The following is a 22,796-nucleotide window of genomic DNA, read 5'->3' as shown; positions in this document are numbered from 1 at the left end:
TTGAGCTAAGAAGGCAGGTGTGGGAGTGAGCCATGTGGCCTAAGGTCAGGGGGTTCAGGGGGTAGCACAACCTCCTTCAAGAACACCTGCTCTTCTCTGTCAGGCTCTCTTCCTCATGGCCCCAATGTGGCTGCAAGGCCTCCAGGAAGCAGGAAAGGTCAGAGGGCAAACCTCACTGAGGGTCCTCAATGGTCAGACAGTTCACACAGCAAATCTCTCTCAACTGGCCCAGGAGGGAAGTGTCATCCAACTGCTAACCCTGGGATACAGCAGCAGTGACCCAGGGTGACTTCTAAGGCCCAGAAAGGTAAGATTTGTACTGGGGATTCTCACTGTGGAAACCAGTTGCCTGGATGTGAGGTAGCCCAGGCCACCTGAGGTGGCCACCACCCCACGAGGTCTCTCCTGACACCTGGCAGCAACCCAGCCAGCCTTCGACATGAGCCAGTGCGTGCTACCAGGTGACCTCAACCACATGGGAGGGACTCCCCAGCAAACCTGGAACCCCGAGCTGTAACAAGGTTTTGTGCCACTTCATTTGAGGTTTTGTTATGCAGGGATTGAAATTCAAAGACAGTGATTTTTACTTTTTCACAGAATTGTTTATTTCATACCCCTTCCCACAACTTTACAGATAATGGATGCAGGGCCTCATCTGGGTCCCTGCTTATAGGCAGCACGCCCTATGAGGGAACACACAAGGCGGCCAGCTGTGACTGTCACCTGCTGCCACTGTCACCTGCTGCCACATCCCCACTCTGCTATGCAAAACTACGTGTGCTTAAAGTGTCCCCCAGTCTCTTCAAAGGAGCCTGGCTAGAGGGAGCCCGCAGCTGGTTCTGGGAACTCAGTAGTGGTTTCAAGGAAGCCTATCTATAAAAACTGCCACAGCTGGGATCCCCTAGGACAGGACACCCCCTGTTAGGGTCCCCAGCTTAATGCCCTGAGAGATCCCTAAACTAGGAAGCTGATTTCACTGACCAATCTTGAACTGGACACATGTTGAGATGCAAGTCGCCGGCTGGTGGGGTCCGCTGGCCCTCTTGGTGTGGAGGGCAGGTTCTGGCCTCTGCCTTTGTCACCCCAGGACATAGGCTGCAGGCTATCTAAGCACTCCCATGGTGGGGGCAGGCGGGGTCTGCCCTGCGGTTGCTGTGTGCACCATCACCTGGGCATGGGGTGAGCTGGTGGGGCCACTGAGGGTCCAGGGGTCCTTGTCCATGCCTCGGGCCATGTTGGCCAGACCTCTGGTGCCCTCGCCGAGGTCTCTGCAGGGAGAGGAGGTGTGAGCTTGGGGGAAGAGTGGAGACCCCACTGAATCCCTATTCTGCCCCTAAGCTGGGTGCCTGGGCCCTGGCTTCAGTGGGCCTGGGATAGACTGTGCCCTGAGGTGAGGAGCCCCATTTCCTCTGGCCAGAGCTGCCTTGCACCCAGGAGGCCCCTCCATTGGTGCCTCTCCTTGGGCTTCAGGCCCCTTACTTGTTGGAGGGAGACCCAAGGAGTAGCACACCCACCTGCAAGGGTTGGATGGGGCTTCCTGGGGCTTTGGAGAGGAAGGGGCTTGTTCAGGATGAGCATAAACGATGCAGCCCAGGATGCCCAGGCAGAGAAGGGACACTGAGACCCCATGAAATTCTGGAGGACACTCTCACTCTTGTCTGGCTCTCCCCTGGCAGCCTGGGACCAGGTCTCCCACCTTCTTTTTTTATTTTTCCTTGTTAGGGCCGTATCTGCCACAAATGGAAGTTCCCAGGCCAGGGGTCAAATTGGAGCTGGAGCTGGAGCTGCAGTTGCTGGCCTACACCATAGCCACAGCAACGCCAGATCCAAGTCACATCAGCCGCTACACAATAGCCTGCAGCAATGCTGGATCCTTAACCCACTGAGCAAGGCCAGGGATCAATTACCTGAATTCTCATAGATACTAGTCAGATTCTTAACCCACTGAGTCACAATGGGAACTCTCGATATCCCACCTTCTATATCTTCAGTTCCTTTGTGGCCTCCCTTAGCACTTGAGCCACAAACTAACTCATTCTCCAGGCTGAGCAGACCCTGGCCCCACCTGGCCCTGCTCCTATCTCCCACTTACACTGGCCTCTGCTTCCTGAGGCTGCCCGGCTGCTCCCTCCCCTTAAGACACTGTCTCTCTCCTTCCCCTCCAATGCAGGTTCCCCCAGTCTGCTCACTGCAGGCATCACCTCTTCCAGGAAGCTTTCCCAGATCTCTGTTCCCACCCACACCTAATGCTCAGAAAAGCTCTAGGGAGCAGTAGAAATTAAGAAGTTATCTGCTGCTTCAATGAATAAGTGAATGAACCAATTAATTATTAATCAATCCTTAGCCCACTGAGCAAGACCAGGGATCAAACCTGCATACTCGTGGATACTAGTTTGATCCTTAACCTGCTGAGCCACAATAGGAAGTCCTGGACAGTTTTCTTAAAATGGGATAAAAATAGTGCCCACTCCTAAGGTTAGAACAGGTAATATTTGGAAGAGCTTACAACACACCTCCATACAAAGTGAGTCCTGGGAAGCATATATGAAATAAAAATGAGGCCAAGGGGGCAAAACTTGCCCTATTGCAGATTTTGCCACCCAGCAGTAGAAGAACGGGTACCTGCACCTAGCCTAGGATGGCACCTCCCAAGAGGCCACAATTCCTTCCCTAACTCACTGGGACTCTTCTCAACTAAGACACAAGACAATATGTCACAGGTCTCTAATGGGGAGGGGCCGCCACAGGGCAGGGGGCAGTGGAGAAGATTTGAAACCCACCAGGGAAACATGACTTGTGAAAAGGAGACAACCCCAACATAACTGAAGCCAAAAGAAAAGTGCTTGCAGCCAATAAACAGGTAAGAATCTCTTCGACAGTGTACACAGAGCTTCTGGTGTTGATGTGAAGAAGCATCAGCAGGTGATTCAGCAGAGCAAACTGAAAATGACTAAAACCAGCACTGCAACTGGCAAGCAAAGGTATGGAGGAAACACTTCTTCTCAATGTTGACCAATGAAATGCTGATGAGAATCACCTTGGTAACTCATACCTGCTAAGTGAGCTATTGAAAACAAATCACTGGAGTTCCTGTCATGCCTCAGTGGAAATAAACCTGACTAGTGTTCATAAAGATTCGAGTTCAATCCCTGGCCCTACCCAGTGGGTTGAAGATCCCACACTGCTGTGAGCTGTGGCATATATGTGGCTGATGCAGCTTGGATCAGGCATTGCTGTGGCTGTGGTGTGGGCCGCAGTTGCAGCTCTGATTTGACCCCCATCCTGGGAACTTCCATATGTTGGACCTGCAGCCCTAAAAGGAAAAGAAAACAAATCATTAACACTTGATGTAGCATGGCTGTAAAAATGGTTTAACTAGTGCCAGATTGCTGGAGAAAAAATTTGGTACTAAATATATATGGACAATTTGGCCTAAACAGGCCGTTCGTTCCTAAGATCGGCCCAAAATGTCATCTTTGGAAAGAAAAAAAAGCCCCCAAACCAGCTCTAAGCACAGGCACATATGAACCTGAGCACAGCAGTTGAAGTAATTTGGAGCAAATGGACAACCAAGGCAACACAACGACGAGTCAAGTTAGGTGGAAAGGGCTTGAGGCAGCATTTCTGCCGTGGCCTAAGGTGCACGCACAGCTCAGAGAGGGATGGAGGAGTCAGCTCCTTCCTGATGGCCTGGCCGCTCCCAGAGTCAGCCAGGCCCAGCATGCTGAGTGTGGACATGGGATCAGACAGACACCTGCCATCTCCGGAGCCTCGGTTTCCTCCCATGCTCACCGGGAACAAGAGGAGAATGGATAACAATGGCTGGCACTCACTGAACCCGTACCCCGGGCCAGGTCCAGATCACTGACTCCACAGGGCTGGGTGGCAGGCACTCCATGGTTCTCACTGCACAAGGGAGGACACTGAGGCACAGTCAGCACACAGTGCGGCGTCAGACTGGGGGCAGCACCTGGCTCCCTGGAAGCTCCTGGGGGGCGGGCTGAGGAAATGGGCAGGCCACCTCTGCTCAGCCCCCTGGGGGGACAGAGGAACCTCCAAATGGGCTGGAACACTTTGTGGGAGGAAGGAGGCCCTCAGAGAACAAAGGCAAGATCATGAGGCAGCACAGCAGAGCCCCCACCAAGGATGGACAGGAGCTCATGGGAAACAGGGGTCCAGATGACATGGGAGGACGCGACTGCGGAGGATGGCAGATGGGGAGACCTGTTACTACACTATTCTCTCTGTTTCTATGTATTCCTGAAATTTCCCCATAATAAGGTTTTAGGCAAGAATACCCATGAATTCAGAGTGATACTGAGACAATCACAAAACAAAATTGAAGGAAAAACCAGAACTTCACTCCCCATAGGAGGAAGGACAGGATGGTAATAGAATTAAAATCATTATTCCATAACTCCCAGGGTCAAAACTGACTGACTGGATCATCCCTGGACACTAAAGCCACAGGTCAGAGGTCATGGGGGCAGCAGAGTGACCCTTAGCAGAGTCGCTTCTTTGTTTTTTGTTTTTGTTTTTTTGTCTTTTTGGGGCATATGGAGGTTCCCAAACCAGGGGTCTAATCGGAGCTGTAGCTGCCAGCCTACACCATAGCTTATGGCAACGCTGGATCCTTAACCCACTGAGCAAGGCCAGGGATCGAACCCGCAACCTCATGGTTCCTAGTCGGATTCGTTTCCACTGTGCCGCAATGGGAACTCCACAGAATCACTTTTTTGTTACCTGACAATGGACTCATCTCAGCCAATAACATGCCGTCCTTGTGCCCAGAGGGGGACAGCCTGACCCATGTCTGTGATTTGTACCAGCACCACCTATGGGGCACCCGCTCCAGGAATGCTGCCCAAGTGCAGTCACAAGGGGCCGCCAGACAGTCCAGAACATAGTGTCTGTAGAAGACCACTAGCCTGGGGCCCACAAAAAGCAGCACCACCGAAGATAAATATCCTGTCCCATTTAAGAAGCCCAGAGACCAGGCAGCCCTGTGATCTTAGGCCAGAGGGTGCTCACTCAAAGCTGGCAACATTGGGAGATGTTCTTTTCTTTTGCTTTTTTTTTTTAGGGCCATATATGGAAATTCCCAGGCTAGGGGTCAAAATGGCTACCCACAGCCACGGCAACACAGGATCCGAGCTGCATCTGTGACCCACACCACTGCTCACAGCAATGCCAGATCCTCAACTCCCTGAGTGAGGCCAGGGATCAAACCGGCATCCTCATGGGTACTAGTCAGGTTTGTAACCCACTGAGCCACAACAGGAACTCTTAGGAGATGTTCTAACTGCAGTCCTTGTTCAGCTTAGAGAAGACTCCTTGCATCAAAAAAATGTATGGAAAAGGAGTTCCTGTTGTAGTGCAGCAGACATGAATCTGACTAGGAACCATGAGATTTCGGGTCCAATCTCTGGCCTCACTTAGTGGGTTAAGGATCCGGTGTTGCTGTGAGCTGTGGTGTAGATTGCAGATGTGGCTGGGATCCGGCATTGCTGTGGCTGCGGAGTAGGCCGGTAACTGTAGCTCCAATTAGACCCCTAGCCTGGGAACCTCTATATGCCGTGAGTGTGGCCCTAAAAAAACAAAAACAAACAAAAAATATATATATACATATGGAAGAAATGTCCTTGTATTGGTTTAGGAAAAAAAGTGTGTGTGAGTGTGTGTGGGCGTGTGTATGTGTTGAAAGAGAGACAGAAACTGAGGAGCAGGGAGGGGGATGGGAGGAGCCAGCAGGTTGTCAGGGCACCATGGAGCCCTGCTGGGTCCTGGAGAGAGAAATACCCATGTCTAGAAGCTTCCTTCTCTGGACATGGGGTGAACAAGATAGACATGGGGTCGGAGGCAGCTCTGGGCACAGGTGCTGGAAGGTCACTGGCCCTTGCCTTGGGGGTGGAGGTTGAAGCCCTGGTGAGCCTAGGCTCCCAGTGTGTGGGGACAGTGGATGCCCATGGGGTCCAGGTTCTCTGGCCAAGTCAGGTCCCGCCCTCGCCACTGTCCCACCGCCCCCTTGCCCTGCCCATGCTCACGTGGTAAAGCTGTGGTTGTCGTGCCCATGGATGGGCTGGACTCTGGGATCCCCACTGCTGCTGCTGTTGTTGTTGTTGAGGCCCTTGAGGCCAAGGTAGGGGGCCTGTACTGTCTCCAAGTCCTCGCCTCTCAACTGGAGCCACAGCTGGGCTGCCCTGCAGAGAGACGGGGGAAGGACATTCAGATGTGTGTGCCCAGGACACCACCTGCAAGCCTCTGTGGTGAGTATTTTAGGGCCATACAGCTCCTGTCGCAATGACTCAGCTCTGCTGCTGTAGGGAAAAAGCAGTCATGGGTGATGAATCAATACCAGGAAAACTCTACTTACAAAGACAGGTGGTGGAAAGTTCTGGAGATGAATTGAGCTGATGGCAGCACAATGTTGTGTGTGTAACGAATTCCCCTGAATTGTGCACTTAAAGATGGTTAAAATGGAAATTTGGATGTAGTAAGTGTCTTACCACAATTAAAAAATACCAAAAAAGGAGGATACGTTGGAGTTCCCTGGTGGCCTAGTGGGTGGGGATTCAGCGTTGTCACTACTGTGGCTCAAGTTTGATCCCTGACCTGGGAACTTCCATATGTCACCGATGCAGCCCCCCGCCCCCGCAACCCCCTGCGAAAAAATAAACAGAAGAAGAAGAAGGGAAAAAAAAGTGTATTAAACAAAGGTGGAGGGGAGGGGGATATTCCTACTGTGGCTCAGGATCTAGCGTTGCTGAAAAGCACAAACAAACAGAAAGAAAAGAAGAAAGAAATAAAATGAAAATGGTGGATAAGTTTCAGTGAAGCAAAGTAGAGGCCAGACCCCAGGTGCAGGCCATAGTTACGGGGTTGTGTGTCCATCCTGCATGCCCCCCACACAGCAGAGTACACACTGTGTACACTCAGGCTGCAGACCAAGACAATCTCCCAGGTACTCACCGCCTGTCTTGTGAAACACCAAGCCAATGAGCCACAGTCCTCCATGCCCTTGCTGCTCTGTGAACAGCAAGATGCAAGCTCCCCGCAGCCCTGCTCCCTGATGCGCCCAGGAGGCCTGGGATGCCTACAGAAGATGCCCCTTGGCAGTGCTGGGCCACTGTACCTGTCTGACCGCTGCTGCTCACTCTTCTTCACACACTTCATGAGGCAGCAGGTGAGGAAGGCCATGGACATGAGCAGGATGATGGCACAGCTGACGATGGAGGAGATCACGGCCACCCTGAAGCCAAAGGTCTCATAGGGTGGTATAGCTGTGAGGGAGACAAACACCAGTACTTGGGCACAGCTTGCCCAGACCAGTGGCCCAGCCTGGCCTCAGCCAGCCTGGTTCCATCGGGGAGGTGGGAGGCACTGGCAATGGAGGTGAAGGTCTGTGCAACAGTTGTAGGGTGGGGCTCTCAGGTAAGAGTGACCCCTCAAGAAGGGGGTGTTTGAACAGGATTTTGGAGGGTGTAGAGGAGTTTTTGGTGGTGCACTGGGGGAAGCTCTGACAGGGAGTTCAGTGATGGTGCCCCTGGGTCCTGCCCACTGTAGCCTGGGCCCCTGAGACCAGAGAACAGCAGACAGCACACGGTCTATTTTCACAATACCTCAAGTTGGTGAAACCCTTCAGGAACATATGTGTCTCTCAGGTCACTTTCCAAGAAAGTGCAAAAGCAAGGAAACTGCCAGTGTTGGGGGTCAAAGAACCTTTGGCACATATTGGCTATGTGATCAAGAACTAGCAATATGGTAAAAACTAGTTCTCTCAGGTTCTAAAGGATGTTCTGGGAAATCAAGGCCCAGGATCCTAATTTGAACAACGTTGCATACTCTCCCCTGTAGCGGACACTGATCATACCTCCCAGTCCCTAGTCCCCTGCCCTAGCTGGACACTGGCCATCCAGACTAAAGACTACATCTCACAGCTTCCTTTGCAGCTACCTGTGGTCACATGACCATATTCTGGCCAGTGGCAAAGAGGGGGGAGGAGTGTGGGACAACCTCTAGGCGACTTCCTTCCTTTCTTGCCCTGAAACTAATCCTGTAACTACTGCTGCTGTCATGTAGTTGAGGTCATGCCCAACAGAGCCATGGCATGGAAAGGGCCTGGGTCACTACCACAGGGTGCCATTCTCCCCATCCCCAGAGCCATGGACAAGAGGAAGTTCCCATAGCCCCCATTATTTTGGTAACCCCCATTATCTTGAGTTTTCTATCTCTCGGAATCTAATCCTAACACTTTCCTCAGAGATTCAACCACCAAATGAATATTTTAAAGGCTCTAAGAAGTCCTGCAGCCTATGAACTTAGCCTTTTCTGAGCCATATTGACTATAGAGCCCTTTTCAATGCATAATACACATTCATAGAACATATGTAGCCTTTCTTTGGAAAATGCTATGCTGGGTATTATTCTTCAACACCCTGTATAACAAATATAACTAGAAAACCATTTCCTCCCCCAGACATCCTGGCCCCTGGTGTCCCCAGTTCTAGAATTCTTGCCACATGGAATATCCTATTAAGATTTGCCATGTGTGTATGAAAGAAGGAATGAATGAATGAACAAGCTTTCTACTTAATAGATAAAGTGCTAGCTCAGACAGCACAAGTAACCTCTTGGAGTTGACAGGCCAAGTCGGTGGCAGAGCTAGAATCTGGAGTAGCTGCTAGAACTTGAGTCTTTACCTGCCCTGAGCTACCTGGAGCCCCAGAGACCACCAGCACTGGGAGCAGGACCCTATACAGAGGTCCATGGCACCTTCTCTGTGGACACCCATGCCATCCACGTGACAAGATCAGCACGCCCCAAGGATTGCTGCTGAGCTGGGGGTGGGTCAGGGGGAGTGGGCCTCACTCTTGCACGTGGGGGTCCCTGAAGACCACTCAGCGATGCTTCCCTTCCAGGCACAGGTGAGGAGGCCCGACCCCACCATCTGGTGGCCCAAGGGGCAGTGGAACATGATGACAGTTCCCACAGAAGTGCCGTCCCCACGAAGTACTTGGAAGGTACCCTGTGAGGGCGACTGCACTTGCATACACATGCCTAGGAGAGAAGAGAGGAGAAAAAAATTAAAAAAAAAAAGAAGAGAGGAGAGACAGCATGAGGATCCTGACCTGGAGGACAGGGGCTGGGCAGGAGCCCTTGCCTAGGATAGGTGTCATTGCCCCAGTGACCACACAATGCGCTGGAGAAGGTCATGCAGCCACCCAGACAACTGGGAGTGGCATCCCCATGGCCAGGGGCCTGGGGACAAAAGTGGAGCTGATCCCTACATTAAGTGAACTCTAGATGTTCATGGGGGTGATCAAAGAAACACACATCTAAAGATAATAAAAGACAATAATTATCCAAGTGTAGCCCCAAAGGCAGAATCAAGGGGGAAGAAGGAGGGAGAGAGGTGAACAGATGTGATTTCATGACAAGGAAAAAATACACACTTTTGTTACTCCATAATAATTGAAAAACAAACTCAGATGAAAAAAAAATAGGAAAAGATATTTGGAAAACATAGGCCAAAGGTTCATAATTTATAAAGGGATCTTAACACATCAAAAAAAAAGCTGAACAGGAGTTCCTGTTATGGGTGCGGCAGAAACGAATCTGACTAGTACCCATGAGGATGCAGGTTCAATCCCTGGCCTTGCTCAGTGGGTTGAGGATCCAGTGCAGCGTGTATCTGCTGTACAGATCACAGATGTGGCTTGGATCCCACATGGCTGTGGCTGTGGTGTAGGCCAGCAGCTGTAGCTCCAATTTAACCCCCGGCCTGGGAACTTCCACATGCCTCAGGTATGGCCCTAAAAAAACCCAAAAACGAACCAAAAAAAAGCTGAACATGCAAGTAAAACAGAACAGATGAATGTGTGAATAAGCACATCACGAGGTATGAGTAGCCAACAGATGTGAGAAAATTCCTGCCTCACTGTAGCTGAAGAAACACTAACTCAAATGAGAACTAAACTTTTACTCCTCCACTTGGCAAAAAGGAAAAGGAAAAAAGACCACATGTGAAGTTAGCAAGGGTCTGGGAGCCACTTCCCTCCGTCTTGCTGGTGGGGGTGCAGATCTAAACGTTCTTTTGGCCACCCCATGGCATATGGAGTTCCTGGGCCAGGGATCAGATCCAAGCCTGTCTTGACCTAAGCAGCAGCTGCAGCAACACCAGATCCTTAACCCACTGCGTCCCGGTGCTCCCAAGACACCGCCTTGGTGCCACAGCAGGAACTCCAATCCAAACATTTCTAGGTGGAGTTTGATAAAGTATATAAAGAGCTTTGTATTGTGTATACCTCTGAGTATTTAGCCAAAGGAAATAGTTATGTATCTGCTGCCAGGATTTCTATACCAGATTTGTCTCTGAGGTGTACACAGAGAGAGAAGTTGGAAACCACCTACATCTGCAGCTGTGGGGTTGAGTTCATCAAAGGACATGTGACATGAATGGCAGCAATGGTGTCTTAAAGTGTTACAATGATGTCCTTACATAAGGACACAGAGAGGCACTTCAGATAAAGTGGCAGTCATAAGCATTTTTATACAACAGTAATAGTGACAATAGTGGGCAAATATATAGAGTTTACTGCATGCTGGACACCGTTCCAAACGTTTTATGTGCGTTAACACATCAGTCCACAAGGCACCTTCCAGGGGAGAACCATCATTTTCTTCACTTGACAGGGGAGCAAATTGAGGCATAGGATGGTTACGTCACCTCCTGATGTCCCGATGTCTGTCTCTGTAGGGCAGAGATTCAGAACCAGGCAAGGAGGCTCTGGGCCAACCTTCTCAATACACACGTGTGAGACGTCATATTTACAGTGGAGCAGAGTCCCATTGTATGGATGGCCCTGTTTGCTTCCCAGTTCCCTGGTGGTGGGTGTGTGAGTTGTTTCCAGTGTCCAAGAATAAGGAATGAAGCTGCTCCAATGTTCTGGAGCATGCCTCCTGGTGCCTGAGTGCAAGGGGCTTTTCTGTAACTTTTCTGATTTTTTTTCCCCCTAGGGCCACACCCATGGCACATGAAAGTTCCCAGGCCAGGGGTTGAATAAGAGCTACAGCTGCCAGCCTACGCCACAGCCACAGCCACAGCCACAAGGGATCCGAGCTGCGTCTGGGACCTACACCACAGTTCATGGCAATGCTGGATCCTTAACCCACCAAATGAGGCCAGGGACTGAACCCGCATCCTCATGGGTACTAGTCGGGTTCATTTCCACTGCACCACAATGGGAACTCCCTTCCTTCTGCTTTTCTAACTTTTTTTTTTTTTTTTAGTTTTAGGGCCACACCTGCGGCATATGGAAGTTCCCAGGCTAGGGGTCAAATTGGAGCTGCCGCTGCCAGTCTACACCACAGCCACAGTAATGCCAGATCAAAGCCACATCTGCGACCTACACCATAGCTCATGGCAACACCGGATCCTTAAGCCACTGAGCAAGGCCAGGGATCAAACCCGTGTCTTCATAGATACTAGTCGGGTTTGTTGCTGCTGAGCCACAACAGGAACTCCTGGAACTTTCTGATTTTTGAGCACGGTGTAATACTAGTGCATAAAGTGGTTAGTCCCAAACAAAGGGGTGACTGGTTGTGCTGGTGGTCCGGCCCAGGCCTGTGGCAACATTGACCAGAAGCAGTGTCCATGCCTCACAGGGGCAGGGGCCTGGTGGGAGCAATGGTGGAGGCTGGGACAGAGGCTGCATTGCTCAGGCTGAGGACCCGGTTATTGCACACCAACTTGCAAAACCCCCTCACTTGTCCTCCACGTGATGCCCCCAGCTAGAACTGTCACCCAGGCACAGATGTCCTGCTGCCCACTCAGCCTGCCACACCCAGCTGGGCTCCTGCACTGGCCAACCTGCTCATCACCTGGCCTCCCCCATTCCAACCTTGATGTCAGTCACCAGGTCCTCCATTCTTCACTTGCTCCTGGCTCCAAACTTAGAACCTACCTGGATGCTTTTTCTCAATCCACGACCAATTTGCCAACAAACTCTGGAGGGCTCTGTTTTCAAAGTATGTACCCAGGACATCCGTGGGGGAATGGAGAGGCCTCCAAAATCCACATCCACCTGAAAGCAGCCACTTAGGGGATCCACTGTGGGATGCATGGAACACCATTTCACATGGGCTATAAGGACAGAGCACAAGTGGGACAGCCCAAGGATGGTGGCTATCACTGGGGAGGGCTGCACACATGCTCCCACGCACCCTGTGATCACACGTGCCATGTCTACGCACAAGCAGCCCCGCCAGAGGAAAGTGAGGCTCAGGGAGGTCAAGACACCCCTTCCATGGCCACGTTGGCCCTGCCTGACCTTGGGTGAGGGTGTTCATAGGGCCTCAGCTCTGCCTTCTCCCCTCGGGGAGGCTGAGGCTGCCCCAGACCCTCTCTGTGGGCAATGACAGTGAGGGACGGTGCTTGCCTGTGGCTGGCCAAGCCACATTTAGTGCACCCACAAGCTCTGCCCAACCCAGATACTGGGCGGGGCCTCACCAGGCTGAAATGCTGGGGGGTGGGGTGTGATGTGTGAGTCTAGGGGGCCCTTCGGGTTTGCGCACTTAGCCAGGAAAAGGGGGCTGACTTCTGGAACAGTACAAACAACACTGGGCATCTAATAAGTGCTTCACTGTATTACAGCCACATGAGGAAGGCGGTCCATCTCCACCTTACAGATGGGGCAACTGAATATAGCAAGGCTGGATGACACACTGAGGGTGGCAGGGGTGCAAGTGTGCTGGGTAATGTAAATGGCATGTCTGGGAGGATTCAGGCTTCCATGTGCAGATATCCAATGTTCGAGTCACACTAACAACAGCAATGCAATTCTGACAGACTCTAAAAGGCCCCAATTCCTGACCTTGTGCAGTGCTCAACCATCCGCAGAAGAGAGTAGGGAAAAAATTGTTACTATCTTCATTTTAACACAAGGAACCAAGCTTGGAGAGGTGGCTGACCTGCCCAACACCCACAGATAAGAGAGGGTGCCCGAAGACATGACTGACCTAGGGCTTAAGAGTCCTAATGAACAGCAGAACAAGGGAGTGTGGGTATTTGCAACACACATGCTGAGTATACTTCCTACATAAATAGCACTTAATAAGACAAAAATCATGACCAAAAGATGGGTAAATAAGGAAACAAAAATACTGCCCCAAACCAGGGGGCAGAGCGATTAATTATGAACATTAAACAGCATTCACATCAGAAAGGAAGAAACAAAACTTCTCTATTAGATAACCTGATCAAGTATCTTCAAAACTCCTAGGAAGCTGCTAAAAAAGTCTATGGGAACCAGTAAACAGTCCAGCAAGGTTGCAGGATACAAGAGCAACACACAAAAATACATTGTATTTCAGTACAGCAGCAATGAGTAAACTAAAAATGCAGGAGTTCTGGCTGTGGCTCAGTGGTTAATGAATCCAACTAGGAACCATGAGGTTTCCAATTGTACCCCTAGCCTGGGAGCCTCCATATGCCATGGGTGTAGCCCTAGAAAAGACAAAAAGACAAAAAAAAAAAAAAGCAATTAGAAAAACAATTCCAGGAGTTCCCTGGTGGCATAGTGCTTAAGGATTTGGTATTGTCACTGCTATGGTTTAGGTTCAATCCCTGGCCTAGGAATTTCCACGTGCTGTGGGCGTGGCCAAAAAGAAATTCCACGAATTCCCTGGAGGCACAGTGGATTTATGATCCAGTGTTGTCACTGCAGTCCAGCCACTTGGGTGGTTGCTGTGGCACAGGTCCAATCCCAGGCCAAGAAACTTCTGCAGGTGTGGCCAAAAAAGTAAAATTCCATTTATAAGAGCATCACTTAGGAATAAATTTAACAAAAGAAGTGTAAAACTTAAATTCTGGGGAAACCACAAAGCACTGTTGAGAGAAATTAAAGAAGACCCAAATAAAGGGAAATACATTACATGCTCATGGGTCAGAAGACTTAACATGGTTAAGATGGCAATATCCCAATTCCGTTCATCTACAGATTCAACATGAACCCATCAGAGTTCCAGTGGCCACCTTTGTAGAAACGGATCCTACATTTCATACGGAAATGCAAAAGACCTAGAATAATCCAAAACAATCTTGAAAAAGAAGAACAAAGTTGGAGGACTCGTACTTCCTTATTTCAAAATTTACCACAAAGCTCCGGTGATCAAAACAGGGTGCTACTGGCATAAAGACAGCCATACAGGCCAAGCCAAGAGCTGAGAGTCCGGAAATAAACTCACATATGTAGTCAAATGATTTGCAACAAGGGTGCCTAGACAATTCAATGGGAAGAGAATCGTTTTTCAACAAGTGGTGCTGGGAGAACAATACATGCAATGCCAAAGAAGAAAGTTGGACCTCGGTCTTACATCATATACAAAAATTAACTTAAAATGAATCAAATACCTCAATATAAGAGAAAACTATAAAACTCTTAGAAGAAAACATAGGGGTAAATCTTCCTGACCTTGGATTAAGCAATGGCTTCTCAAAAAACAAACAAAAGAAACAGATAAACTGGACTTCATTAAAATGAGAAAATTTGTGCTTCAAAGGATACTATCAAGAAGGTTAAGGGAGTTCCCTTGCAGCTCAGCAGGTTAAGAATCTGGCATTGCCACTGCTGTGGTTCTGGTTATAGCCCTAGGTTTGATCCCTGGCCCGGGAACTTCTGTAGGCTGCAGACGCAGGCAAAAAAGAGAGGAGGCAGGCAGGCAAGAAAGAAAAGGGGAAAGACAGCCTACAGAGTGGGAGAATATATTTGCAAATCTTCTATCTAATAAGAGATTATTTTAAGAATGTATAAATTGGGAGTTCCTGTTGGGGCTCAGCTAGTTAAGAATCTGACATAATGTCTGGGAGGATGCAGATTCTATCCCTTGCCTGGCTTAGTGGGTTAAAGCTCTGGCGTTGCCATGACCTGTGGTGTAGGTCACAGATGCAACTTGGATCTGGAATTTCTGTGGCTGTGGCACAAGCCAGCAGGTACAGCTCTGATTCTACCACTAGCCTGGGAACTTCCACATGCCGCAGATGTGGACCTAACAAGAAAAAAGAGAGTGTATAAATTATTATTATACTGAATTACAAAAAGACAACTCGATTTATAAATGGGCAGAAGATATGAAGTCATTTCACTAAAGACATTCCAAAGGCCACCAATAAGCACGTGAAAAGACGCTCAACATCCTTAGCTTCACACGGGAGGTACTCCTTCATATCCACCATGACAAAGACCCGATAACAGGTATACCAAGAATGTGGAGGAGTTCCTGTCATGGCTCAGTGGTTAACGAACCCAACTAGTAACCATGAGGTTGCAGGTTCGATCCCTGGCCTCACTCAGTGGGTTAAGGATCTGGTGTTACTGTGGCTGTGGTGTAGGCCAGCAGCTACAGCTCTGATTAGACCCCTAGCTTGGGACTTCCATATGCCACAGATGTGGCCCTAAAAAAACTCAAAAAAACAAACAAAAAAAAAAAACAAAAAAAGACAAGAATGTGGAGAAACTGGAGCCCTCACACACTGCAGCTGGGAATGGAAATGGGGCAGCCACTTTGCAGTTTCTCCAACAGTCACAGCGAGTATTTCCATATGATGCAGCAATGCCCCACCCGGCCACGTACCCAAGGGAAAGGAGAACACATCCACAGGAAAACTTGGACACAAATGTCCATAGAAGGACTATAATAGCCAAAAAAGTAGAACCCACCTAAATGTCCATCACCTGATGAATCTAGATAAAGAAAAATGTGGTCCATGCACACAATGGACTATTATCTGGAAATAAAAAGAAATGAAGTGGAGTACCTGTCCTGGCGCAGCAGAAACAAATCTGACTGGTATCCATGAGGACACAGGTTCGATCCCTGGCCTTGCTCAGTGGTTAAGGACCTAGCGTTGCTGTGAGCTCTGGTATAGGTTGTAGATGCAGCTTGAATCCTGTGTTGCTGTGGCTGTGGCAAAGGCCAGCAGCCGTAGCTCCAATTGGACCCCTAGCCTGGGAACCTCCATGTGCCGCAAGTGTGGCCCTGAAAAGCCAAAAAAAAAAAAAAAAAGAAGCGCTGATACATGCTACAACATGGATGGACCTTCAAAACATGATGCTCAGCCCATGAAACTAGTCACCAAAACCCCACATATTGTATGATTCCATTCATATGCAATGTCTAGCACAGGCATACACAGACAGAAAGTACATCAGTAGTGGTCTAGGGCTGGAGGGGGGAGTAGTTGGGAGGTGACCTCTAAGGGATGTGGAGCCTCCTTTTGGGGTGATAAAAATCTCCTAAAATTGACTGCGGTGAGGTTTGCGCATATCTGTGAATATACTAAAAGCCATCAAGTTGTACACTTTATTCATTTATCTTTTATGGCCACACCCATGACATATGGAAGTTCCTGGGCCAGGGACTGAATCCAAGCCACAGCTGCGACAAATACAGGATGCTTAAACCCACTGCACTGGGCTGTGGATCGAATCTGCACCTCCACAGAGACCCAAGTTGCTGCATTCAGATTCTTAACTCACTACATCACAGAGGGAACTCCAAGTTGTGCACTTTATTTAAAAAAAAAATTTTTTTTCTTTTTATGGTCACACCTGAAGCACATGGAAGTTCCTGGGCTAGAGGTTAAATTAGAGCTGCAGCTGCCAGCCTAAGACTCAGTCACAGCAATGCTGAGCCAGGCCAGGGATAAACCCGCATCTTTCTGGAGACTATGTAGGGTTCTTAACCTGCTTGGCCACAATGGGAACTCCTGTGCATTTGAGATGTGTGAATTGTATGGCATGTGAATAATACCTCGATAAAGCTGTAGGAAAAATTCAGGGGATATGTATCAATTCAAAGAAATGAAAATTTAAAAATTAAGATACAACTTTTGGTTTCTTAGCTTGGTTGGGATCAAAAAGACCAGCCCACCAGGTTGGTAAAGGTGTAGAGGAAGGGGCACAAAACCCCTGGGGCAGAGGGCACAGCAGGGAGGACCTGGGAGGCTGTTCCGCCCTGCAGCTGCAGCAGGAGACAGGCAGATCCTTGCAGGCAGGAAGGGGTGGGGAGCCTCAGAGAAGCAGGGTGCGGAGGACATGGTACCCACCCTGTGCCCCCAATCTGGACACTCACCCTCACTGGTCTTGGGTCACCCAATACTCAGTGATACTGCCAACTGTGACTCCAGAGCACAGGTCCTTAATTAATCACCATGCTCTGTCTCCACAGGTGCCAAAGCAGGAATGAACACATGCATGAAAGAACTCATGCATGAATGAATGAATGACCTATCAGTTGAGAGCTGTGATCAGCACTCCCCTGAAAGAAGCTCTTTCCTTTTTCAGGATGCTGGACTTGGATAGATGCTGTTCTTTCAGCCAGGGAAGTGGATTGGGGGTTGGAACTGGGTAGACACAGCAGGGCAGCCACAGGGCAGCCACGTGGAGCCTTCCCCAGAGTGACTGGGCAGCAAACACTTCCCAGTCCCCAAATTAGAGCTGCCACTTCTCCATTTTTCCATGGCCAAGCACCTTCCCGTGCAGCCCTCCAGGAAGGGAGGCCCCTGTGGGGGGGTTCAGCACAGGGGAGAGCAGTGGGAGCACTTGCGGCTGTCTGCCCAGCACCCGCACCAGCACCTGGCACGTGAAAGGAGGAAGCGATGAACTTGGATCCATCCCTTAAAGATACAACTAGAACTTCATCAAAAAAGTAAGACCCCTGAAGGATGGGCAAAGAGAAAATGATGTGATGAAGCAGAACTAGTGACATGTTAAGGGGTAAGATGGAGCTGGGGGTGGGGATTGCGGGTGTGTGGTCATGAAGTCTTTAAACTCTGCGATTTTTTTTTTCTTTTTTGGGCCACACCTGAGGCATATGGAGGTTCCCAGGCTAGGGGCTGAATCGGAGCTGTAGCTGCCGGTCTACACCACAGCAACACGGGATCCGAGCCACATCTGCAACCTACACCACAGCTCATGGCAACATCAGATCCTTAACCTACTGAGTGAGGCCAGGGATTGAACCGGCAACCTCACAGTTCCTAGTTGGATTTGTTAACCACTGAGCCACAACAGGAACTCCAACTCTGCAATATATTTGAAAAAATTTTAAGTGTGGGGAGAAATCCTTAAGTGTCACTGCTGAATTTAACTGACTGCCTGATGTGCCCTGGTGGGCCTTCCAGGCTCCGGGGCATGGCCACCCAACTCCCTACCCAGGGCCCAACCCAGATCCTATGTTACCAGCTTGGATGGCCCCTGGCATGGGGAGTCACAGAGGGCAGCAGAGGCTCCAGGAAGTGAGGCAGCAGGCCAATTCTGCAGCCACACGTGTCTGGGTACAAACCACACTGACCAGCTGAGTGACCAGATTAGTGTAAATGCTGCAGCGGGCAGCCAGGTAGGGGCCGACTGAGACGACGTGCAGCTCCAGTCCCAGTCCCAGTGAGGAAACCACCACTGCTGTGGGGAGAGGGCCCGGCTGCCAACAGCCACATCCTGCGAGGTGGTTGGGTTCCGGTGTGGCAAGGACGCCCATCCTAAGACAGCAATGTGGGCTGTTTCACCAGCCCAGGGGTCACACATCTTAAAGGACAGAATGAACCCCCCTCCTCCATGAGGCCCAGAGCATGCCCTGCTTCCTGGAGCCTCATCAACGTGGGAGGGTAAGGGGTGATGCCACAGAGAGGGAACAGGCCTGACTGGCAAACTGAAGTCTTAAGGGGAAGGTTAAAGAGAATTTGGAGCACAGGCCCCGTGAAAACACAGTGGCCTAGAGCTAGGTATGCTGCAGGGCTGGGGGTAGGAGCAGCTTCCCGGAGACTCGGCATGGGGGTGCCCTTCCTCCCCAGACCTGTGCTCTCACACTCTGCATTTCCAGCCAGCCAGTACGGGCTCACACCCCTATCAGAGGCAGGGAGCCCCCGCTCCTAGCATTGCTGTATTGTTTGAACGGATCTTCTTGTGAAAATGAAAATGAAAGGTCTGAGGAAATAACTCTGGTAAGGGGGGGGCCTTTCCCACAGCACCCCCCTGCACTGGGTACCTCACAGAACCCTCCCCTCTCTGAGAGGTGGCAAGCTCAGTCCCCAGAAGTGTGAGAGCTTAGAGGCTAAGGCAGAGGAGCCAGGGGGGCCTGGTCAGCTAGGACACCCCCCTCACACTCCCACCTCCTCTCCACCAGGTCCGACTCTGTGCCACCACCTCCCAGCCTCAAGTTCAGAACCTGGTTCTCACCTTGCTTAGACTCAATTTACCAATCTGCAAAACAGGGAGACCTGCCCTCTAGGATCACAGGAGAGTGGGACCACCTGGGAGAGATCTTGAACCCAGGCTGGGAGCTCAGGAATGCCCCAGAAAAGGAGGCTCAATACCTAGTTCCTACCCCTCGAGCCCAAAGCCACAGAACTCAGGACACCTCCATCCATCACACCCACACCCTGACCAAGTCCCCTGAGAGACCATGACACCCAGACCACCTGAACTTGCCATCCCCACCCCAACTCTAAGAGGATCTCCTGCCTCCCTTCTCAGGGCTGAGCCCATTTTCCAGATGAGGAAACTAAGGCCCACAGACCTGCTGAAGGTCCCAGGTATACACTAGCAGTGCCCCCATCAGACCTTTCTATAGGACTGGTGGCAAGTGGCCCCAGTGGGACAGGAAGGTGGCACAGTGCTGAAGGCTACCAGGGCTTCAGTCTACCCACCTTCCAAGGCAATTCCGAGAAATCACCAAAGCTGGCACGTGGGCCAGTGGGCTCCAGTGACCACACGACCTAACCACTGCAAACCCAGCCTCTGCTCACACTTCTTACTGCCCTCTCCAGAGCCCTGGAGAGCCCTGGACCTTCTAGTTGGCCCCCCAAAAGCCCCTCCCCACACTTGGTGTCTAAGAAGCAAATCCCATCTCCTTCCTCCCTTGCTGAAAACCCTCACAGACACTTTACATGCCTCCTAGGCCTGGTCCCTGCAGGAGGCTACCCCCACTGCCAGCTGTCCCTTCCTTCCAGCACCGCCCAGCCCTGGTGCCCGTCCCACCTACTTGCAGCCCTACTCAGACAGTGGATGCTGTACCTCCCCCAGCCCTCCTTTGGCTGGGTCCCTGCACCCCTCAACCTTTGGTGTATTTTTCTCTCCGCACCCTTTGTGACCCCCATCTTTTTTACTAAGTACAAATAAATCTCAAAGAAGAGGATAAACAACAGAAAAAGCAAAGGGCATGGATTTGTTGCAAACAAGATACAAACCAAAGGCAAACCCTACAGGCTCCCTGGACAGTGGAGAAGCAGACCCACCCCTCAGGTCAGCACCCAATACTCCCCATCTAATTCTCCAGCCCAGGCTTTACTCCCTCCCACTCCCTAACACACAGAGGGATGTACGGCCTGAACTAGACAGCCCGTCCTCCCAGCCTGCCTCCCCCAGGCGGCCTGGCCAGCGGGAGTGAGAACAATCCTGCTTGTTAATCTTTTAGCTGGAACCTTGGACCACAGGCCCATCCCTCCCGTTCCCCTTCATGGAGCCTCCAAGGCCCCCAAACCCTGACCTCACTGGCTGGGGCCAGGTAAATAAGTTACCTTTTATACCAGCCATGGCTGTGGACCGCAGGTACAGGAGGGAGATGGGGGAAGCAGGCCACTGGACCAGCCCACTGAGGGCCTGAGTCCCCATGGGACTGGACAGTTACTTCCTTGTTCTGAGTCTCAGTTTCCCAAAGTGGAAAGAGGAAGCCTCGGGAGGAATTTCTCAAAGAGAAATTTAAAAGGGTGATATGTACACAGGTACTCCATGGAGAGTAGGACCCCCCAAGACCCCAGCAGTTGGGACAGCCACATGTGGAGGCCCATGCCCTGGCTGTGTGTCCTGAGGCAGGCACAGGTGCAGAGCTACCTTGGCCAGAGTCTAGACCCAGGTCTCCCAGCGACTCCCCTGACAGCATGTCAGCTCACACCTGTGGAACACACACTCTCCTCCAGAACAGAACTAGGCTCATTCCAGCCCTGAAGAGGGCACCTCTCCAAACCTCTCGGGGAGAAGATTGAGGCTGCAGGGAGCATCCTTCATCCAGCAGCTCTGCCTCCACCCTCACGGAAGGCCAGAGCTGGCCTCAGCAGCACAGAGGCCACCCACTCCCTCTGGGCCTTGGTCTCCCCTCTGTGAAATGGGCCCAGGCTGGCTGGGTGGCCAGGCTGCAGGAATGAAGAGGATACCCACAGAGCACGAACTCAGCCAGCCAGCAGTCCTGCTGCCCCCTTCTGGGCCCTGCCTCCACAATTCTTTCAGGAACATGGGGGAGGGTCACCTTCGGCCACTGGAACCCTGATTTCCTCCTCCTGCAGGGCTGTGTTCCCAGACAATCTCCCCAGTCAGGGAGTGTTGCAGCTGCTCTGGGAACAGGGCCAGGGACAAGCTAGGGCTGTAAGGGTAGCAAGAGGGCAGCCTCCCAGTTGGTCATTCAACAGAGACTTAAGGCCTTGCTCTGAGCCGGCCTCCTGCCACCTGCCCCTCACCTGGGAGATGAGGGGAGAATCCTAGGACTCTCTGGTTGAACTCTCATACCTCCTCTAGAAAAAGCAGAAAAATGCGCCCATTTTACAGACTGCAGGAAAAACACCCACCCCCCCTTGTTGGGATTTAGACGGTGCCAAAGACCCCCATACCCATTACTTCACTTCCCCCCCAGGGAGAGGTGAACACAAAGTTCAGAGACTGGGGTCATGGGGCAGAGGAGTCGGGACAACAGCATTATCCTGGAGCAGAACCCTGGCCAGATGGGTGCACTGGGCCCTCCTGGCTCCCCCTGTCCTGTCCACAAGCCTGGGGCAGGTATCCACTGCCCACCACGTAGGACGTAGGGAAACTAAGGCAGAGAGAGAGACGCACCCCAGGTCAGAGAGAGGCTTCAACCCCAAATTCCCAGGAAAGGGCTCACAGGCTGGGACCCCCCCAGGGCTCACATCTGGGAGGAGGCTGAGTGGCTGCTGGTCAGAAGCAGGGCTGGACAGGCCAGAGGGTAGGGACTGTCTGGACTCTAACAGTCCCTTTCTGTCCCTGGATTTGGAGACCGTCTATTCCCCAGGAGAGTCCTCTGCAAAGGCCTTTGGTATGCAGCCAGGGCCTCCCCCTGCCTGTCCTTGGCTGACCTTGGACGCGACCCTCTTCCTCTCAGTGGACACTCACCAGGCAGTGTGGCACGACTCGCACACCCACACTGTCTTCACACACAGGGGCAAAACACCGCACTCACAGCTGGGCAGCAGGCCACAGGAGAGAGTCCAAGAAAATATATCCACTCGCCAGGCCAGGGGCAGGTTTCGGGTCTTAGCTCCCATAGCACCAAGCCACATGCCTCAGTTTCGCCGTCTGAAAGGGTGCAGGCATCCCTCCAAGTTGGCAGGTGTCATTAAGCGTGACTGGCTGCAGCTTGGGCAGGGTGTGACCTGTGCCAGGCTGCTCCTCCAGGCCCAACTTCCACCCCTGCAATTCAGCGCCTAGCCTGGGGCACCGTTGTGCAGAGACTCCTCAGGCTTGAGGGAGAGGGGACAGAGAGCACTGATGGGGCACAAGATCAGGGTTTGGTTATGTTTCTAAAAGGGTTCGAATTTAGCAAAGCCCATCTTGGAACCTGAGCCTCGGACGCGTCTCCCATACCCGAGCAGGGCAGGAAGGTGAACCCCCTACAGAATCAACTCGAAAGTAATCGCTTAAGGTAACAACCAGCCCACCCCTCCCTCCGGAGTCACCAGACCCTCATCCCAGGCCCGGCTGCCGCGGGGACGTCAAACAGTCGCTCCCCTCTCC

The 22,796-nt window shown here is 51.3% G+C and overlaps 1 protein-coding gene across 8 annotated transcripts in view; it reads right to left on the bottom strand.

The window, feature by feature from the left end:
• SUSD3 (sushi domain containing 3) overlaps window positions 1-22,796 on the bottom strand; it is a 32,426-nt gene that overhangs the window by 6,056 nt on the left and 3,574 nt on the right. For 5 of the 8 annotated variants that reach the window (XM_047779311.1, XM_047779314.1, XM_047779312.1 and 2 more), the window contains exons 2-4: window positions 8,869-9,057; window positions 7,133-7,280; window positions 6,045-6,200 (exon numbers count right to left, since the gene is read on the bottom strand). In XM_047779311.1, coding sequence (XP_047635267.1) covers window positions 6,045-6,200; window positions 7,133-7,280; window positions 8,869-9,055 — 491 coding nt within the window. In that variant the 5' untranslated portion in view covers window positions 9,056-9,057. Of the gene's footprint in view, window positions 1-580; window positions 1,269-6,044; window positions 6,201-7,132; window positions 7,281-8,868; window positions 9,058-22,175; window positions 22,359-22,796 lie in introns of those variants that run through there. The other 3 variants (XM_047779310.1, XM_047779307.1, XM_047779313.1) reach the window with 3 other exon arrangements.

Source organism: Phacochoerus africanus, chromosome 5 (genome assembly GCF_016906955.1).
Source record: "Phacochoerus africanus isolate WHEZ1 chromosome 5, ROS_Pafr_v1, whole genome shotgun sequence".
NCBI classification, from domain to species: domain Eukaryota; kingdom Metazoa; phylum Chordata; class Mammalia; order Artiodactyla; family Suidae; genus Phacochoerus; species Phacochoerus africanus.
The sequence above is the reverse complement of the archived record's forward strand: the minus strand, read 5'-3'. Positions and strand labels throughout refer to the sequence as shown.